The 20,189-nt window shown below is 37.2% G+C and overlaps 1 protein-coding gene across 7 annotated transcripts in view; it reads right to left on the bottom strand.

The window, feature by feature from the left end:
• Positions 1-20,189, bottom strand: part of KLHL13 (kelch like family member 13) — a 187,992-nt gene that overhangs the window by 9,858 nt on the left and 157,945 nt on the right. For all 7 annotated transcript variants that reach the window (XM_059049666.2, XM_067023227.1, XM_059049664.2 and 4 more), the window contains 3 exons: positions 12,155-12,287; positions 11,411-11,607; positions 2,535-3,330 (listed from right to left, as the gene is read on the bottom strand). In XM_059049666.2, coding sequence (XP_058905649.1) covers positions 2,535-3,330; positions 11,411-11,607; positions 12,155-12,287 — 1,126 coding nt within the window. The remainder of the gene's footprint in view (positions 1-2,534; positions 3,331-11,410; positions 11,608-12,154; positions 12,288-20,189) is intronic.

Raw genomic sequence — 20,189 nt, 5'->3', positions numbered from 1 at the left:
CAATATATTGAAAACTTAATAGCTGCCTATTAACAGAGGTGATAACATTACCAAGCAAGCAGTAACTGAAAAATGGAGCTATTTCCTTAGAGAAAAGAAGTTTCAAAATGACCACTGACTGCCAGGGCTGATGACCTATAATTTGTAAACTTGTAAAGATGAACTTACATAAGTGGTTTTCCTAAGAAAGTGTCAAGTCACTACTTGCATCTTCTGGTTATTTCCAGACACCATAAATTTAAAATAGTATAATAACATGAAAATAATGTGTGTGGGTTGACTGAGGAAATGACAATTCTACACTAAGGGTATTAATGTGTCAAGTGCTTTTAAAAGTCTGATTATTAAAATATATTGGGAAACTTGTGTGGTTCATGATCCTGACAGCTAGTCCAACAATCTGCAAAGTCTGGCCTTCAAAAAAATTTCACTGTGACAACAAAGGGAAAAAAAAAATGGGTAGGAAACATCAGTAACATTAAGACCATGTCACTCATACAGATTGCCAACAAATACATGAAAAGATGCTCAACATCACTAATTAGAGACATGCAAGTCAAAACCACAATGAGGTATCACCTCACACCGGTCAGAATGGCCATCAACAAAAAATCTAGAAAGAATAAATGCTGGAGAGGGTGTGGAGAAAAGGGAACCCTCTTGCACTGTTGGTGGGAATGTAAATTGATACAGCCACTATGGAGAACAGTATGGAGGTTCCTTAAAAAACTAAAAATAGAACTACCATACGACCCAGCAATCCCACTACTGGGCATACACCATGAGAAAACTGTAATTCAAAAAGATACATGTACCACAATGTTCATTGCAGCACTATTTACAATAGCCAGGACACAGAAGCAACCTAGGTGTCCACTGACAGATGAATGGATAAAGAAGATGTGGCACATATATGCAAAGGAATATTACTCAGCCATAAAAAGGAACGAAATTGAGTTATTTGTAATGAGGTGGCTGGACCTAGAGTCTATCATATAGAGTGAAGTAAGTCAGAAAGAGAAAAACAAACACCGTATGCTAACGCACATATATGGAATAAAAAAAAAACGGTACTGATGAACCTAATGGCAGGGCAGGAATAAAGATGCAGATGTAGATAATGGACCTGAGGACACAGGTGGGGAAGGGGAAGCCGGGACAAAGTGAGAGAGTAGCACTGACATAAATACACTACCAAATGTAAAATGGATAGCTAGTGGGAAGCTGCTGCATAGCACAGGGAGGTCAGCTCAGTGCTTTGTGACCACCTAGAGGGGTGGGATAGGGAGGGTGGGAGGGAGACGCAAGAGGGAGGGGATATGGGGATATATGTATACATATAGCTGATTCACTTTGTTGTACGGCAGAAACTACCACAACAATGTAAAGCGATTATACTCCAATAAAGATATATATATATAAAATAAGACCATGTCACGAACAAGAAAGAGCTTGATAAGCTGAAAAGTTTAAGAGCTGAGAGCAGCTCTTTTTGTCTCCAATAAACTGCTTATTCTGAAATCCATCAGACTACCTTTTATTTTTTAGAATACTGAAGAAAAAGATTCTGATAATTACTCTGAACTTATCCAGAGCCAATGCCAATATTTTAAACTTCCCCAGCACTATGGAACCTGGAATACCATTCAACTACAGGGACTCTATTTCTAACAGAGAATAAAGGAAGATGGGTGTTACCCATTGTTACCAAACAATGATGGTAATGACAGGTATGTAAGACATGACATAAAATGTGGTCTTTCTGACTTCTTGGACAGCCACCTTGCTCCAATTTTATCTAAAATAACAAAATTAGTGTTAATTTATGTAGCCAAAGTATTGGTCTATGTTAACTGTACTTGTCGCTGATCTTAGATTAGGAAGACCAAGAAGGGACCATCAAATCATAAAGCTTACCAGATCAGTTTACAGCGAAGAAAACTGTTTCGTATTTCACCAAGAGAGAATGATTTTTGAGGCTAATAGTTATCTATCATAATACTCACAGTAAATAAACTCTGGATAATATTGAACTCTGAACACTTAGTAGATAAGAAAATCATCTTACTCTGTGGCCTGTTGTAGGTAACAGATTACGTAAAAGAAGCAACTATAAAAGTCCGTGCTCTGTAAGGAAGAATGTTAACCTGTTCAGTAAAATATTATGTGGGCTTTTAAAATGGAAAATGAGGGAACATGCCAGACCTCTGTCCAAGATACTATTAGAATTTAAATTAGCAGAACACACTTTTTGGTTGAACCTTCAAGATGAAAACCATAGATATTGCACAAGTAAAACATTCTGCAACATACTGATATATTTGTAAGATAATAATTTGTAGTGTGGCCAACAGTGTATGCCCAGATAAGGCGTACAGATGGTCTCTGATATTTTCTAAGAAAAACAGTTTAAAATAAAATCCTGGCTACATTTTTTGGTCTTTGATGTTACAAAACTGCTTATTTTATGGTTTGAAAAGAATCTGGGGGTAAAGAAATGAGTCTCTATGCTTAATAGAAGTGCACACACTTACGCAGTTCACCAGCTGCATTTCGCCCACCAACTGCATACAAGTACCCTTTGAGGGCACTTAGGTGGAAGAAGGTGCGCTTTTCATTTAAAGATGCAACTTGCATCCACTTATTGTATCGAGGATCAAATCTGAAGACTGTATCAACTGCCGTTTTTCCTTTTGTGTCATAATTACTCTGTCCACCAACGACGTACAGGAAATTTCCAATGACGGCAATGCCATGCTGGTACCTTGGGGCATCCATGGGGGCTAAGGACTTCCACTCGTGAGCCTTTTCATCATACATGCGCAATTCCTTGCTGACAACCAGCTGCTGCCTCAGCACTCCTCCTAGTGTAACCAAATGAGTGGTGTCAGACCGAATGGCAGTCCTGTCTGACTGCATCACTGGCTGCATGTACGGCATCATTTGGTAATTGCTGGCTTCCAAGAGGAGATTCACACACGTGTTGTCAGTTCTCATGAAATCCACGGTTTGCACGTAATTAATGAGCTCCTGTGGTGTCATCAGTGGAAATCGTATGTTCTTCATTAATTTTGCAGCAAAGTCCATCCGAGGCTCTTCCAGGCGTAGCCAGCGACAGGTAGCCTTAAAGAGCTCAAGTTCAGTGCAGTGCTTAAGGCTATTACTGGAAAGCACAAAGGCAAGACGTTCAAAAGGGAGTTTCAGGAACTCCCCGGTGCTCAGCAACGCAGGAAAATTCTTCAAGACGAAACTGTTAACGTATTTATCCACTTCTGTCAGATTGTAGGTGTTGGCAATCCTCCCAACTTCGACACAATTGTCTAAAGTGACCTATTAAGCCAATTACAAAAAATTAAAACCCAACTACTTTCATGGCACTCACGCCTGGATACATAAATACGCGTACTAGAGTAAGAGTAAATATGCTTTTTACTGTCTATATAGATGCAAATAAAGCTTCCTTTCTCCATATATTAACGATTTAAAGGGAATTCACAAACCACCCTTACCTAATCCAATAGAAAGGTGACTAAAAGAAAATGCTCATTCCAAGTCAGTAGATTGAAAGTTACTCTAAGAAAACAATGGTATAACTTGACTATGGCCAAAATCATTACTTTTCTCTCCTCAAAATGTATCCTCACCACCCCCACCCAAATACTAAGAAAATTCTGGCCAGATGGAAGTTCTGGAAAAATAGAAATTTATTCTATTATGAACCATCTCAATCCACTTTTCAGTCATGATTCTTAAAAGTAACTCAGCTAGCAGATCCACACACAGAAAAACTCTGGTACCCGATCCCTAAATGTCTCTTTCATGTCAACAGGCATCATTCATCACTATGATTCATTTTGATTCCTTCAAAAGTTATTGCTTATAGTGAAGATAATTTAATAGGACCATTATTCCTAGGGTGAAGTTATTCTCCATATTATGTATGTAGAAACAGAAGCAAGGAAATCACTTTCTTGAGGGCTGGAATGGGTGTTTCTACATCAAATCATTCCTTTTGTTTAGTTTTTGGTATGTATGCTGTTGGCTGGCACCATAGTTTTCCTTAGCCACCCTCTTACTCTCAGCATACTGTAGCTCTGCCTGGAGTCCACTTTAGCCACCCGAGATTTCCCCAGCACAGAGTAAAATATACCAAAAACGGGAGGCATGAAAAGGAGAGAAGCTATGGAGAGGCCTATCTTCAGCAGGAAGTCTTTTCAGTGCTCTAATAAATGATTGGTCAAAAATGAAAATAGGAAAATCATATCAGCAAATATTATGTAAAGCATAAGTCACAAAAACAAGCCTACCATACAAATGTCGTGTGTGTGTGTGTGTGTGTGTGTGTGTGTGTGTGTGTGTGTGTATACAAACATAGAGACAGGTCAAAGGCAAAGGATTCAAATGTTTTTTTCTTAATTTTGTCAGGGTGTGTGTTCGCAAATGTTACATAAACCTCATTGATGCAACTGTATTATTAACAGATTGGCAGATGCTTAAGAGAAAATTGGTTGATCCTTCTATCATCTTTCTATTGAAAAGCTGAAATGACCCCTCTGCATAAAGTAACAGCCCAGTTATGATATAATACCACTGAAAGCTCTAAGGCCAACACACGCACACACATGCTGCTATTTTCAGATTTATTACTCAAGAAGAATTTGAACTCTTTTAAGCATCCTATTTGCTTCACAAAAATCATCAACAATTTTAAATGGTTATTATACTTAATAGCTATGTATTTAAAAATACCTAAAATAAACTGTAACACAAAAGAACCAGGAAAAAGAAATTAACAAATTATGGGCCTTTTGAAATCCACAGTTTAATACTGTTCAGTACCTTGGTTAATAATAAAAAATACATTTTAATCCACTTTTAGGAGTGGCAGGTTGGTGTCTCATACAATTTTAAGTTGTGTAAATGAAGTTACAGTTAAAGCCTCATTGCTCAGATCACCACAGGTGTAAGGGATTCCTGTTTGGGGTAGTAGATCCACTTTATAAGGTAAGTAAGACATAGTCCTTCCCCAGAGCAAGGGTAATTTTCACTGTTTTTTTGGCCATGCCACACAACATGCAGGATCTTAGTTCCCCAACCAGAGATTGAACCCACACCCCCTGCAGTGGAAATGCGGAGTCTTAACCACTGGACCGCCAGGGAAGTCCCAATTCTCATTTTTGAAGATGTTTGCTAATATAGATAAGCAAAAGTTGATGAAAACACAAGTATATTTCCTAAGTATGCAAATTCTTATCATTACTGATATGATTACAAATAAAAACAAAAAGAATGTATATTTTAAATGGGCAAAATGATAGCATTGGTTGTTAGTCACCAAATTTAAATCTAAATTTATAGCATATAATACAAAACCAAGATTAACAGAAACCAAACTGTGTAATTTAGAACTGGGATCAAGGTATTTAGATCCTTCCTCTTTCCTTCTTCAGTTTCATTCAATAAGAAAAGAGTTACTAAAACAACAGGATAAAAAAAACCTACCTTGTATTTAAGGGCATTTGGAAAATCCCTTCTATATATCAGATATACAGATGCACAGGACTGGAAAATCCTTGACAGACTACTTAGTCGATATAGATAGCTGCCTACTCTTTCTTTAAAAAAAAAAAAAAAATCACCAGGGCTTCCCTGGTGGAAGTCCTGTGGTTGGGAGTCCGCCTGCCGATGCAGGGGACAGGGTTCGTGCCCCGGTCCGGGAAGATCCCACGTGCCGCGGAGCGGCTGGGCCCGTGAGCCATGGCCGCTGAGCCTGCGCGTCCGGAGCCTGTGCTCCGCAATGGGAGAGGCCACAACAGTGAGAGGCCCGCGTACCGCAAAAAAACAAACAAAAAAAATCACCAGAGAATGGTATTTCATAACCTTCTGAATTGTCATCTTCTTGATAGAAAGACTAAGTATTTTCTATAGCTCATGTACAAGAGCTACCACACTGTGGGTATATAGCAAAGGTTAAATACTACGATTATCAGCAATATAAAAATTAAAGACGTGATGATAGATACAACTAAAAATAGAATATCTGCTGAATTAACATAGCAAATTACTAGAACCTTATTAATTTTAAATGAGACTCAGATAAGAAAATTATGTAATAGGAAATTAATTTGTATGAAGTGCATGTAATCAAAGCTAAAAAAATTAATTGTAGACTATAGGGATTGTAGAAGCACAGTCTAGAATAACAGTTAACAATATAAACAGATCAAAAATGATGGAATAGCAGTAAACAATTTTTGGAAAGATACAGGATTATTCAATTACAGTTCATTTTAATGCATTCTCACTCATGATTTTTAAAAGTGCTTCAGCTTGCACAGTCCTGAACACTTAGCCTAGACAATATTAAATAATGAATATGTACATTAATATAACATACAATGCAATTCATGTACATAATAGAATACATTACATTTAAAAATATAAAACATGAATTTAAAGCTTATTAAAAAAACCAAACTCATAAGTAGAAAGAACTCTAATTTCATCTGAATATACACCCTGGCCAAAATTCCAAAGAGTCATTACAGAAGTTAAGCCAAATAATTATATTAGAGTTTTAAAGGATAGAGAAGCAAAAAAGGACAAAATTTCTCAACTGCTTATGAGAACCAATGACATTATTTTAAAAATAATCAAGTGTACATTTGAGTTTCCTTGATATAAATTACTATAAATTATTCTACTGTAATCAAGCAACCTTCATGGTCATCCTAAAGGCAGTTCTAAGCATCATAATTCTCAATTGTCATTAACATCCTGGTATTCACTGCTGCAATATTAAATTGTTCGAATCACACCTGATGTACCTAAACGCTGTGACTAACATAATTTGATACTTTAATGACAGCTTTCAGCAGCAATCTGTGATGTTATGTTGCTGAAATTCAGTGTCTTATACAAATAAATTCCCATTTAGGAAAAAAAAGCAAATGAGTATCTGCGTTTGTACTCTCAAAGAGAGAGCAAACACTAAGAAATCAGCTGGCAAATTTGGGGGGACTCCTCAGATATTCAATGTACCAAATTCTCCTTAGCACTATCTAGTTTATTAAAACGACAGCCTGACATCAAGTACAATCAATGCAGAGAGAGAAAGCACGTCCACAGAAAAAGACTGGGAAGAAATCAAACAAGCTACTTTCGGGGGTCGAGGATATAACAGGCATCTTTTCCTGGGCCTCCTTCCACAGGTGAGAACATCACAGGACACAAGGAAGGGACCTCTTGGTAAGAAGAACAAAGGGATGATAAGAAAACTAAAGCCTTTCTCTCCCAGTCCTGTCTCTCTTCATATGATGAGTGCCATTCGAGGTGAATACTGATGGTGTGTCCAGCTTGGGGAATCCAATTTTCTTATTCCTTTGCACTTTGAATGCACTTCCCCTGCTGGTTGCAGTATTAGTGATCACAGTGGACTTTGGGGGCGTAAATTGGTTTAGGCCCAGGCTGAGATTCTTCTTTCCCTACAGAGTCCCAGATGGCAGATGGGCAAGAATGGGCTGGTTAAAGTTATATGCAGGGATGATATTTAGAATATTTGAGTACCAACTAATCAGAATAGGTGCTCGACCATAAACAACCGGTATCTGGGTACTACTTACTGAATATCAGCCTTAGCAATAAGGAAAACAAGATTGGTTTGGTGGGGAGGGAAAAAGCTTTGACTCGTTGTAAAATTATCTATACCATTTTTTTCTTTCATTTGCATTGAACTTCCCCAAGAGCAGTACCCGGAAAGACATGTTAATTAATCTTAATGGATAAATCCAATTTCGATTAAAGAAGGAATGTGAAATATAGGTACTATACAGGAAACCCTTACGTCAAAAAGAACATTCCCAAAGCTTGCTGCTGCTATCGTCACATTATAGCAAAAGAAGCTGTCTTTTCTAATAACTTCTTCTGATTCCTTTCACTGTTGCCTTTTCTCCCACAAATGCACCTCCCTTGTTTTCCAAGGTCTCCCACTCTTCTTTACCCCAGTCACCTCAGTATATTTCTCTACACTTCACTGTGATCTCCCCAACCTGACCAGTGACAATAAATGTACAGGTGGAACCAATGATAGACCTGTATCGAGAAAAATTTAAAAAGCACTTTAAAAAAATGAGTTTAAAGAAAGACTACACCGAGTCTAAAGCACAGGGGCAGCTTCATTCTCGGATTAAATATGCTTTTATGTAAAAAAGAAAATGGTTTCTTGCTTACCTTCATTCTGTTCTGTTTATTCTGTATAACTAAATTTAAATTGTAATATTTCCACCTCAATTACAAATGATCTATTTCAGCAACCTTACATTAAAGTGGGTTTTACGGGCTAGCCTGTAACCCTCCATAACAGTAATAATGTGGGGAAAACGCTAGATGTTACAAATTCCAAATGGCAAACAAATGATAAACGAAACATTTGACTACAACCTGTTTGTAAATCAGGGAATGGCTTGCAAGGGATTTAGCATGCTGTAGTTATGCAGTGTCATAAGACAAAAACGAATGCAACTTTTGTAGGTATGTAACTAAACAAAGGTAAATTTCCATTATCTCCATGATATATGACAGTAAATGTTTTTACTTTTATAGAAAATTTTACCTACTCTGCTTTATATCCTTCACTGTCATCCTTCTGTTTTCTTTGCATGCTCCTCTTTTCTATAACTACCAAGAAAATCACACAGCGAGAACAAAAGTACCAGATACTATAAACTCTAATACTAATTACAACCCTAAGATAAAAGTATTACTGCAAAGGAAGGCAAAGGTCGGAGGGGAGGGGCTCTTGTTCTATTAAGTCTGATGCTCCCTTAGAGAAAACTGATTTCTCTATCGCACCAAAGGCAAGTGGGGCTTTATTATTGACTGTTTCTTTTTTTTTTTTAAAGCAATATAGAGTTGTTCATTTTAATTTTTAAATTTTATTTATTTATTTTTAAATTTTGTTTTTAATTTATTTTTATTTTTGGCTGTGTTGGGTCTTTGTTGCTGTGCGCGGGCTTTCTCTGGTTGTGGCGAGCGGGGGCTACTCTTCGTTGCCGTGTGCGGGCTTCTCATTGCGGTGGCTTCTCTTGTCGCCGAGCATGGGCTCTAGGTGCATGGGCTTCAGTAGTTGTGGCATGCGGGCTCAGTAGCTGTGGAACGTGAGCTCTACAGCGCAGGCTCAGTAGTTGCGACGCACCGGCTGAATTGCTCCGCGGCATGTGGGATCTTCCCGGGCCAGGGCTCGAACCCGTGTCCCCTGCACTGGCAGGTGTATTCTTAACCACTGCACCACAAGGGAAGCCCTTAATTTTTATTTTAAAAAAAGTTTTATTGGAGTACAGTTGATTTACAATGTTGTGTTAGTTTCAGGTATACAGCAAAGTGAATCAGTTATACATATACCTACCCTTTTTTAGATTCTTCTCCCATGTAGGTCATTACAGAGTACTGAGTAGAGTTCCCTGCGCTATATAGTAGGTCCTTATTAGTTATCTATTTTATGTATAGTAGTGTGTATCTGTCAATTAGTATCATATTGAAAGTTATCATTCAAAATTCACATATAAATGCTTTGTGGATGATTTACTGAGTCACATTTTATGTACTACTGCTCCTCTCCATCCACACAAATGGTTAAGTACGGATACAAAAGAACTGTGTTCGAAGCTAATTTTTCTTTCTAGAAGCTCAAACCCAAGTAGTGTTTTGGTTATATGAACTATAATCCTACTATATCATTAAAAACATAAACCTATTTCCTCAAAACATTTGGGTTAAGCACACAATCATGAGACTGTTATATTTTAAAATTACCTAAAATAACTTAGCTTGTGAGAGAAATAAAAACAAATCTACCTTTGAAAAATATTTATATTATCTTGAAACTTTCAGTTCTTATACATAGGAAAGGCACCCAGGGCTACTGTTTTTCCTGATTCATTTGACTGCTGAGAAGGAAAGGGGTAATAGAGTAAGCCTGAATATTTAACTAAGATATGGAATGCATGAAAGAAGGATAAAGGAAAAGTTGGATTTTATATAATCCTTAAACTAATCATCCACCAACTTTTCTCAAAAATTAGCATGGATTCTGAGAGGGAAGATTTCCAACGTAAAATCACATAGACATCCTAAGCAAACAGGATGAAAGACAAGTAAATAGGATGGTACTAAGAAAAGAGGTGTTTCCTCAAAGCTCATAGGCAAGACAGTTCTAAAACGAAGAGTGCTGGTGTAAACTATAGCACAAGTAAGCTTTTTCAGGGACATGTCTCTTCTCCTTTAGAAATGGGCTTTAGGATATCTGCAGAGACACTACGAATGAAAAAATAACCTTTAAGACAATACTGAGTGTTGATAAAAATGAAGAAATTTTCAAAAGGGCAAAAACATACAGTTATAATAAATGCTTCAAGGAGGTTAAGGAACCAACATTCTAACTACAGGAAATTTGTCAATATCGCAAAATTACTATGATATCATCTTGAAATAAACTTGCTTTAAATAGAGTTATCTAGAACAAAATTGTTTTTTAGTACTGTTATTTTGACGTGTGTATTTTTATAACTCCACAAATCATGGTTTACCCAGTTTGGTTCTTTTCTTTCAAACTAAGGAACTGATCACAACGGATATCTTAAGTGATAAGTACAACAGGTCAACAGTGTCTATGGTTAGTGATTAGTTCCAAGGAAATTATGGCACTGAACCTAGTTTGGCTCAGGACAACCACGTATTGCTAAGATCAGTGTAAAGCAATGTTAAGAGTTGATAAGTGTAAGCATCAAGTGTTATTAATTTAAGGGTCTCAACTAAAATGAGGCACTGTCCTCAGGAACCGGGTGACTGTAAGTAGTTCACTGATTGGTGGTTGTATGTACCCTCTCTTATTCATTAAAAAAGGCTGAAAATGACTCGGTAGGTGATGTGTCTCTATAGAATCAAGACTCATATCCTTACAGATTTACACATAGATGTTAGTTCTTCTCAAGATCCAACTCCCATATTTAAAGGAAGAAAAAAATGACTGAGTCTACCTTAAAAGACTTATAGACCCTCAGATTACTTTCCCACAGAATTCCATTTAAGAAACCTGTTTGTATAAAATCATTAAGGTGAATAGAACCAAATTATAATATGTAACGTTATCAAACAGGTTAAGGAATATATCGTTATCAAACACTATTACTGTCTAATGTCATTTGATTACACAGAAGGCTTTTCTTAAATGATTCTATTTTCTAAAAGTGCACCTGTACTATTTTCCCATCGACCTGCTTCTAGGTCATATACGACATGACACCTGTCTCTAATGGCCAGAGTTTCACGTCTATACAACAGATTCATGAGTCTACTCTAAACAGGCTACGACGGAGTCCACCACAGGAAAAGATTTGATTTGAAAGTGTCTTACCCCAGATATGAGAAATACTTTGCAGAAGTCCAAAACCGGCAGAATCTGTAGAAAACTGGCAGCTTCCAGTGTGTCTTGAAGGTTGTCCATGTTAAGAGAAAGCTTTGCAGTGTAAATGAAATCAATAATTTTCCTTAAACCGACTTTGCTCACGCCATGAAGCTTAATGCACATTAAATCTTGTTCTTTCATTCCACCTTAAATAAAAAGACACTCCATTAAATGACCGTGGATAATTTAATTAAGGTCAAACTCGCTTCTGCTGCTAACTAGATATGATAAAATCAGGGGAGTTTTATTCTGTGTAGCATTTGTATCAGTCAGGTTTCTGCATATTTTACAGTTAAAAGAGAGTACTTAAAAAGGAATATCTCTGTACTAATGGAGGTGCTATGCGATGCAAGTGCCTCCAAAATGTTCTCCTGTCACTTCAGATCTTTTGATGGATTAGAGATTGTATTAGTGGGGATTGTATAAGTCTCTGATGGCCCATTCAGATATGTCTGGGAAAGCAAAGCTATGAGATAAAAGTGGACAGAAGAATAAGAAAGGTACATCCGTTTTCCAGGTTAAAAAAGGGCCACCCACAACTGTACATACTGGGTGTCTATTCCTTTTGAAACTCTTCTTCTAAAGACACTGACCAAAAGAACTGAATCTTCCTTCACCAATACAAGGATTTAAACACATATTTTTTTTTCATACTGTTTTAACGTGGAAGCAGAGTTTGGAAAGGCAAGCTACCTGTGAACATAGCCTTGAAGTAATCACTAGCAGAGGCCATCATGACTCTGTGCACAGGGAAGGCGTCATCTGTGTCCCCTGGCATCAGGGTCACGTCACAGAGCAACCCTTCAAGTCGGAGCTGGTCAAACCCCTACAACAAGAACATGAGATGAGCTGCTCGGCAAGGTAAAATGGGAATACAGATCTCTGTGTGCTAGAATTCTCTTGACGTATTAATGTGTGGGGAATATATTTGGAACATAAAGCCAGTAGAATAATGACTCAGAAGAAGAAAAAAAACTGAACAGCTTACTTGATATGTGGCAATATATATTTAACTCACTGTAGAAAAGAGATGAAATTAAGATTAATTTGGATTAAGAAAAAATAAGGAAAGGGTATATACATTCACTTATTTATAGAACCATTGGCTTTCACAGTATTTTGAAAAATAATTACCATGTACACTTTATTTTCCCATGTGCAGAATTAGTTCCAGTTTGTGAAGAAGGAAAGAGTTCTGGAGATGGATGGTGGTGATAGATGCACATTATGAATGTATTTAATACTGTTGAACAGTACACTTAAAAATGGTTAAGATGGTAAATTTTATGATATGCATATTTTATCACAATAAAAAATGGAGAATAAAAAAAGATTTTTGCAAGATGGAGTCTGTAGTTTCAAAAATGGAAATGTACTGTTATAAAAAATCAAGAAGATACTCATACAAATTACTTTTGTTTATTTATTTTAATATATACAGCAGGTTCTTATTAGTTAAATTTACTTGTTTGTTTGTTTATTTATGGCTGTGTTGGGTCTTCGTTGCTGCGCACGGGCTTTCTCTAGTTGTGGCAAGTGGGGGCTACTCTTCGTTGCGGTGAGCAGGCTTCTCATTGCGGTGGCTTCTCTCTGCTGCAGAGCACCGGCTCTAGGTGCACAACCTTCAGTAGTTGTGGCATGCGGGATCAGTAGTTGTGGCTCGTGGGCTCTAGAGCACAGTCTCAGTAGTTGTGGCACACGGGCTTAGTTGCTCTGCGGCACGTGGGATCTTCCCAGACCAGGGCTCGAGCCCGTGTCCCCCTGCATTGGCAGGATTCTTAACCACTGCACCACCAGGGAAGTCCTACAAATTACTTTCTAATAATATAATGTAATATAATAATGTAATACAACAAGAACTAATAGCAAGGATTATTCTATTCCCTTCTTATTTTAATGACCCCAAATAAAACTTTTATTTAAAGTCGTGTTTCATAGATTTAAGAAGCAAAAGGCACGACATACTGAAGAATGCAGTTTCAGAAATAGTGATCCTGCACATATGTATAATATAAATCTTAGTCTAAACATCTTCTCCTCATAATTTTTAAATTGCTTTTTAAAGAAAATGCTTGAATCTACAGAACTAGAACTTCAAAGAGATAATGTGATCCAGCCACTTTCTCTCTGGAGAGAGATATAAATATTTTTACTCCAAAAATATTTATACATTATACATATACTTTAGAACAGGATTATGTATCATATTTTCCTCTCTCCAACAGTGATTGACATATGTTTTTGTTCACAAATATCAACTCTTTCACAAATACCCCTTTTCCTTTGTAAACACAAACATTTCCCCACCCCCGCACCCCCTCAATATTTTCCTTTTTCCATTGCTAAATCATCTCCTGTTCCTGCTATTTAGAAAAGTAGAGGTAAAAAGAGATGTCCACTTTAGGGAACTATTTTCATGGAGAAGGTAGGAAGTGGCTTTTTGAAAATTCACATGTGGAGTCTAAATTGCAGTAAGTTTAAGGGGATTTGCCTTTCAAACGTAGGTGAGCATACGAGAATTGGGAAGTCCTGAATGCAACCACTGGGGCTGGGGATGGGATGGCCAAGCCATTGAGGAGGAGGAAACCATCAGGTAGAAGAGCTGAGGGACTAGGATGTTTGAATTCCCCAGTGCTGGGCACATAGCTGGCACTTAACAAGTGTTCATTTAATGCTTGACCAAACAAAACCAGACTTTACCCAGAAGCCACCACTTGGTATTAAGAACAACAACAACATGTAGAACTTGAATTTTGTAACAAGCTAACTAGAAACCAGGAACTTTATTTGTGAACCTACTCTCAATAATAAAATAAATTGTGCCTATAGTGCTTATTTGTGGTAAACTGTACAGGCTAAGATGAGAGAAGAGGAATTGAACCAGGGTTTGGGGGGGAAAGGTTGGCTCCCAAGGGCTTGGCTTTTTTCTCCTTCAGATAAATTTCAGGTTTAAAAAATTTAGATATATGTTTGCTGTAAAAATACAGAAGGATAAAAATAGAAAACTAAAGTCCACCACTAAGAGTAACTACTGTTAACAGTTTAGTATATATACTTCCAGGCCACTTCCTACACATATGTGCATAGGAGTTTTTAAAGTAGGATACTACACTTACTGTTATGCATCTTTTTGGGGGAGGGGGGACCCTCTGGGCTGCACAGCATGCAGGATCCTAGTTCCCCAACCAGGGATAGAACCTGCACCCCTGCAGTGGAAGCGCAGAGTCTCAACCACTGGACCGCAAGGGAAGTCCCCTGTTACGCATTTTTAAAATTCACCTGAGTGCGTAACACGGACAGCTCTCTGTCTCAGTACACACAAATCTACTTCATTCTTTTTAGTGGATGCACAGAATTTCATGGGGTTTGGGGCCTACCATAATTATTCATCCATTCCTCACTTTTGGTCTCTCAACTTTTGCTATTACAAGCAATGCTGCAATGATCTTCCTTGTACATATACTTACTTGTGTGAGTAGATCTGTGGGAGATACTCCTAGAAGTGGAATTGTTGGTTTAAACAATATATATTTTTAAAGTTTTAATAGCTACTGGCAAGTTAAAGCATATAGTTTATCTTGGGAAATTTATCATACCTTGGGTACTGGCAAAAAAAAGAGATGTCAAGATACCCATCAGATGAAACTAGGTACAGTATGCCACCTTGCTTTATTTTTATTCAGCAAATAACTTTTGAATCTTCCTCTCTAAGGTATGTGTAGATAATATCTTTGAAAGGCAATCATGGCTTCTTCAGTCAAAAGCAATGATTGTATCTAATCAGTTCTTTTCTTCCACTAAAAAAACCCCCCAAAACCTTCTAGGCTCATTTGCTGGCCCTCCTGCCTTTAAAATATTCCTACAAATATTTTATATTGAGAACTGAGTAATGTCAGTAGGCTTCTTTCCTACTATATATTATTCCTTCTTTTCCCCTTTGAAAAAAGGCATGGCTAATGTTTCCTGTATCATTACCTGTGTCATTTCTCATTTGGTCCATATTCCATTAAAACTGCTTGTTGAGGTTTGTACTCAATCTTCAAAATCTCAACAGTTCAGCTAAGACACCAGGAGCTTTTACCCTCTTCACAGATTTGATCATTTTTCTTCCGTTTGCACTATTAAAAATAAATCCTCTAACCATTCTCAGTATGATCTGGCATCCCCACAGAAAGGAAGCTGAGGCTCCTAGACCACTTTTATCACATTCTGAGTATTTTCTATCCTAAGCTTAATTTATCTACCTTTGGCAAATTGTCTGCTTTTGAGAGGTTTTGCATTTGTTTTCACTGCATATAAAGTAGTTTCCCTTTCTATACATTTCATAACCTTTGTTTTCAGATGCACAAATAATCCCACTATCCAATTCCATATTTGCTAATTTTATTCCTGATTATTGCTGTCCTTATCCAAATAAGATCTGTCAATTCAGACTGTTTTCATACAGACCTAAATATCTTGTTTGCATGTTGTTATCTGTACTATCCCAGCTGTGCCTAAAGAGAAAAAAACTCAAGTTCCTCTACAACATACTTTGTCGTACAGAAGTACACAGTCGTCTTTCTAAACAACTTTTATACTCTAATCTTGTGAAGAATGTACACATGAAAAGAAGTGGGGCAGGGGGGACTTCCCTGGTGGTTAAGACTGCACCTCCAATGCAAGGGGTGCGGGTTTGATTCCTGGTCGGGGAACTAAGATCCCACATGCTGCGTAGCGTGTCCAGGAAAATGTAAAAATAATGGAAAATATAAAAATAATTAAAAATTTAAAAATAAGAAAAGGGGGGTCATTCTCTTCCACAAGTCTCATCTGCCCTCTGTACATGTACCTTTTGCTTTCACTGTTATAATCTTTCCCCCTATTTAACTCTAGGAAGATTCTTGAAGATACCTTGCACACTTAAAATGTGTCCTTTTATTATAAAATCATTTTCTTCCACCAAATTTTTACTGATTCCTCTTGCCAGAATTCTATAAACATTTTTGTCTATTTCTGCATGCTAATCCACGATATACAGATACAGCTGTGTTTTATGCAAAATTGCCCAAAGTTTCCCATTAGTCTTTTTGGAGTATCTTTAAACTGTTTCTACTGCTTTAAACTCAACTTCTTTCTAGCTCAATCCTTATCTTAGTTCTCTATTTTTCTATTTTTTCTGAGCCTTGGGTTCTATTTATGAGGGGATTGTTGTCTGTTCTCAATTTCTTTATTATTTCCTTTTCCCTCTTCTATTAACATCCCCATATCTTCGTTTTTATTTCTTCTTCACATCCTTTTAGGGAAAAAATAAGCATTAAAAAAAAAGGGTCTTAAAAAAAAGGGTCTTTAAAAAAAAAAAGTTCTTCCCTTCTCTGTAGTAAATTTACCTAATATATCTAAACTTCAAATACTATTAAATAGAGGGAGGTACGTATGTCATACTCTGAAGGGCTTAAACATTTTAAATGAGTTTGATAAATTTTTAAATGGTCACAATAAAACAGAGGAGGGTATGCACTGACATTACACAACTGTAATAAAGAAACCTGATGAGCTACAAATAATGTATACCAAAAGTTAGTTGGATGTCAACAGCTTTCAAAATAAATATAATGCTACTGTGGAAAAAAAGGTAGAATGACACTCTCAGATATTAAAAAGTAATCTGATAAGCAAATCTTTCCACTAAATTCTGCATTGGCAATAACTTACTAGCAGATTCTATCTAGTTTTGATCAGTGTAATTTCGAAAAGGAAGTGGAGTAAAAAGGAAATGCATCCTAAGAAGAGCAATAAAAATTATTAACGTTAAAATTGTTTTATGAACAAAGATTAAGGAACTAAAAGAAGAGAAGGTAGAGGAATAGGTTTACTCCAATCTTTAAGTAAATGTAATGTATTTGATCAAAGCAACACCACAGTCATGTTTTTATGAGACACTGTTCATTTCATTCAGAGGACAGAAAAGGAACAGATATTAATTAAACTCTATTCTCATTATATAACACTGCTTGGAGTTTAAAAACTGCTAATGGCTTTCTATCAATGCATTATATCATTATATAAGGCTTTGAAGACTTCTCTAATCTGGCTCCAACTCAACTGTTCAACCTTATTTTTCATTATTTCCCTAAGTATGCTGACCCATCTTACCAGGTGGTTCTCCAGACTACCTCATTGGTAAAAACCCAGGCTTATTCCTTTTCCAGTACCTTTACTTATGCCAATTTATTGTGCTAAATTATGCTATTTTATTCTATTTTTCACATAGAATATCCTCCCTCCTTCAAAGCCGAGTTCAAATTTGACCTCCTATGTAAAGCTATCTCTAACCAAATCTCTAAAAGACTTAGGCATCTGGAGTCTGCAATTAAATTTAGCATTTAATTACAGCTGACCCTTGAACAACATGGGTTTGAACTGCACAGATCCACTTACATGTGAATTTCTTTCAATAGTAAATATTGATACTACAGTACTACACGATCTGCGATTGGCTGAATCTGCAGATGCGGAACTGCGGATACGTAGAGCCGACTGCATGGAGGGCTGGCACTCCTAACCCCCGCATTGTTCAAGGGTCAATGTATAGCCCATGGATTTCTGTTTCCAGCAACGATGAAGTAACAGGGAGTGGATTTACCTTACTTCTTGAAACAACTCAAAATCAGGCAAAATATATAAAAAATAATAGTTTCAGGCTGGTTGAAGGAGAGGATCTGTGAAAGAGGGGAAACAAGTTAGCGGAGCCCCATGATTGTTTATGGCCTGGAGTTTCCAGAGGTACAGGGAGTGGGAACCCAGGCGAAGCCCAGCATTTTCCCAGGGTTGAGTGTCTTAGGGCAGCTAGGTTTGTAGGGCAGAATACAAGAGGGGAGCTCGCACAGAGAGAGGGCTATGGAGATCTAAAAACAATCCCCCCTCAAGTATATAGATGAGTACTGATGAGTGCATTTGTCTGGGAGAAAGAACCACCTAAAAGGAGTACAGGGAACACTCTTCAAGGTTCACCAAACGCTGCAAACAGATCCTATTCAAACCACAAGACTGGTAACCTCATAATGCTAGGGCTTTGGGTAAAGAACTCAAAAGGATTTGTCTCAGTGCTGGGAAAAAGTTTGCTCTAGAAGAAGCGTGAGGTTCCACCTCACAAAGCTTAAAAATAAATAGAAAATACGTTAATGAAAACAAAAGAATTGGAGAAGAAATCAGAACAGAAAACTCATGCTGAGTCCCACCCTACTCCCTACTTTTCCCCCCAGTGTACCCGAGCCTGGACTTAAGGCATCATATAACCTGGAGGCAGTCATCTGGGAGCAGACTGAGAAAGCTCTACTTCTGGCTGGAAGGGCAAGAAAAGGGATTCTGAAAGCTCACAGGGAGTGGAGAAAGATCCATTCCACTTTTTTCCCTCTGTTTTCCTCTGAGCCCCAATCCCCAGGCAATTCCAAGGCACTGGTGGCGGCAACAGTGACAGTGGTAACAGTGGTGACAGCAAATTCCTAAAATTCTGAGAGGAATCATTTTTGATCAGATGAAGTCCCAGCTTTCAGGCCAGAGGACCATAAGGAGAGCCCTACAGAACTGGGAAGTACTGGGGAGATGGTGGAGATGGAGGATCAGGAAAAAGAGACCCCACAAAGTTCCACACTGTGGAATACTGCTTAACAATAAAAAGGAATAGACTACTGATACACAAAACAAAGTAAATGGATCTCGAAGATATTACACAAAGTAAAAGAAGCCAGTCTCAAGAGCTCACAGACTGTATGATGTCATCTACATAATATTCTCAAAAGACAAAAACACAGTGACAGAAAACAGATCAGTAGTATCCAGGGCTTAGAGGTGGGGATGAGTGTGACTACCAAGTGTAACAAGAGAGTATGTTAGGATAATAGAACAGTCCTGCATCTTAATTGTGGTGATGATTACATGAAAGAGTACATCTGTGAAAACTCACATATGTATAGATCAATTTTTAAAAATCAGTTTTACTGTATGTTAGTTAAAAATAAAAAGTAAAAAGATGGCAAAAGATATGCCAAGCTAACATGAATTAAAAGAAACCTGGCATGACTATAATATCAGACAAAATAGATTTCAGAGCAAAGACTATTATCAGTCTGATGAAAGATCTCAGCTTCCTCAAGACACTAGAAAGAGCAGAGCAAAATAATTCCAAATTAAGCAGGAGAATGGAAATAATAAAGATCAAAGTGGAGATGAATGAAATATAAAACAGAAAAATAGAGAAATGTTTAAAAAGCAACCAAAAGCTGGTTCTTTGAGAAGATTCATACATCTGATAAAACTCCAGCCAGGCTGATTAGGGGGGAAAAAAATGGAGAAAATACAAATGATCAATAACAGCATTGAGAGAGGTGTTATCAGTAGAGACTCTACAAATATTAAAAGGATAACAAGAAAATACGAACAACTGTATGCCAATAAATTTGACAACTCAGTTGACATGGACAAATTCTTTGAAAGACACAAGTTGCTAATAATTACTCTAGAACAAATAGATAAACTGAGTAACCATATATATACTATAAAACTGAATTTTCACTGGTTAATTCTACCTTACATTTAAGGAAGAAATAACACCAATTCTACAAAAACAGATCCAGAAACTTAAGAGGCAGAAACATGTCCCAATTCATTCTACAAGGATATTATTATCCTACTGAAACCAGACAAAGATAATCAAAGAAAACTAAGACCAAAGACCCTCATGACCATA

This window comes from Kogia breviceps, chromosome X (assembly GCF_026419965.1).
Source record: "Kogia breviceps isolate mKogBre1 chromosome X, mKogBre1 haplotype 1, whole genome shotgun sequence".
NCBI lineage: Eukaryota > Metazoa > Chordata > Mammalia > Artiodactyla > Physeteridae > Kogia > Kogia breviceps.
This window is presented reverse-complemented; position numbering and strand designations above follow the sequence as displayed.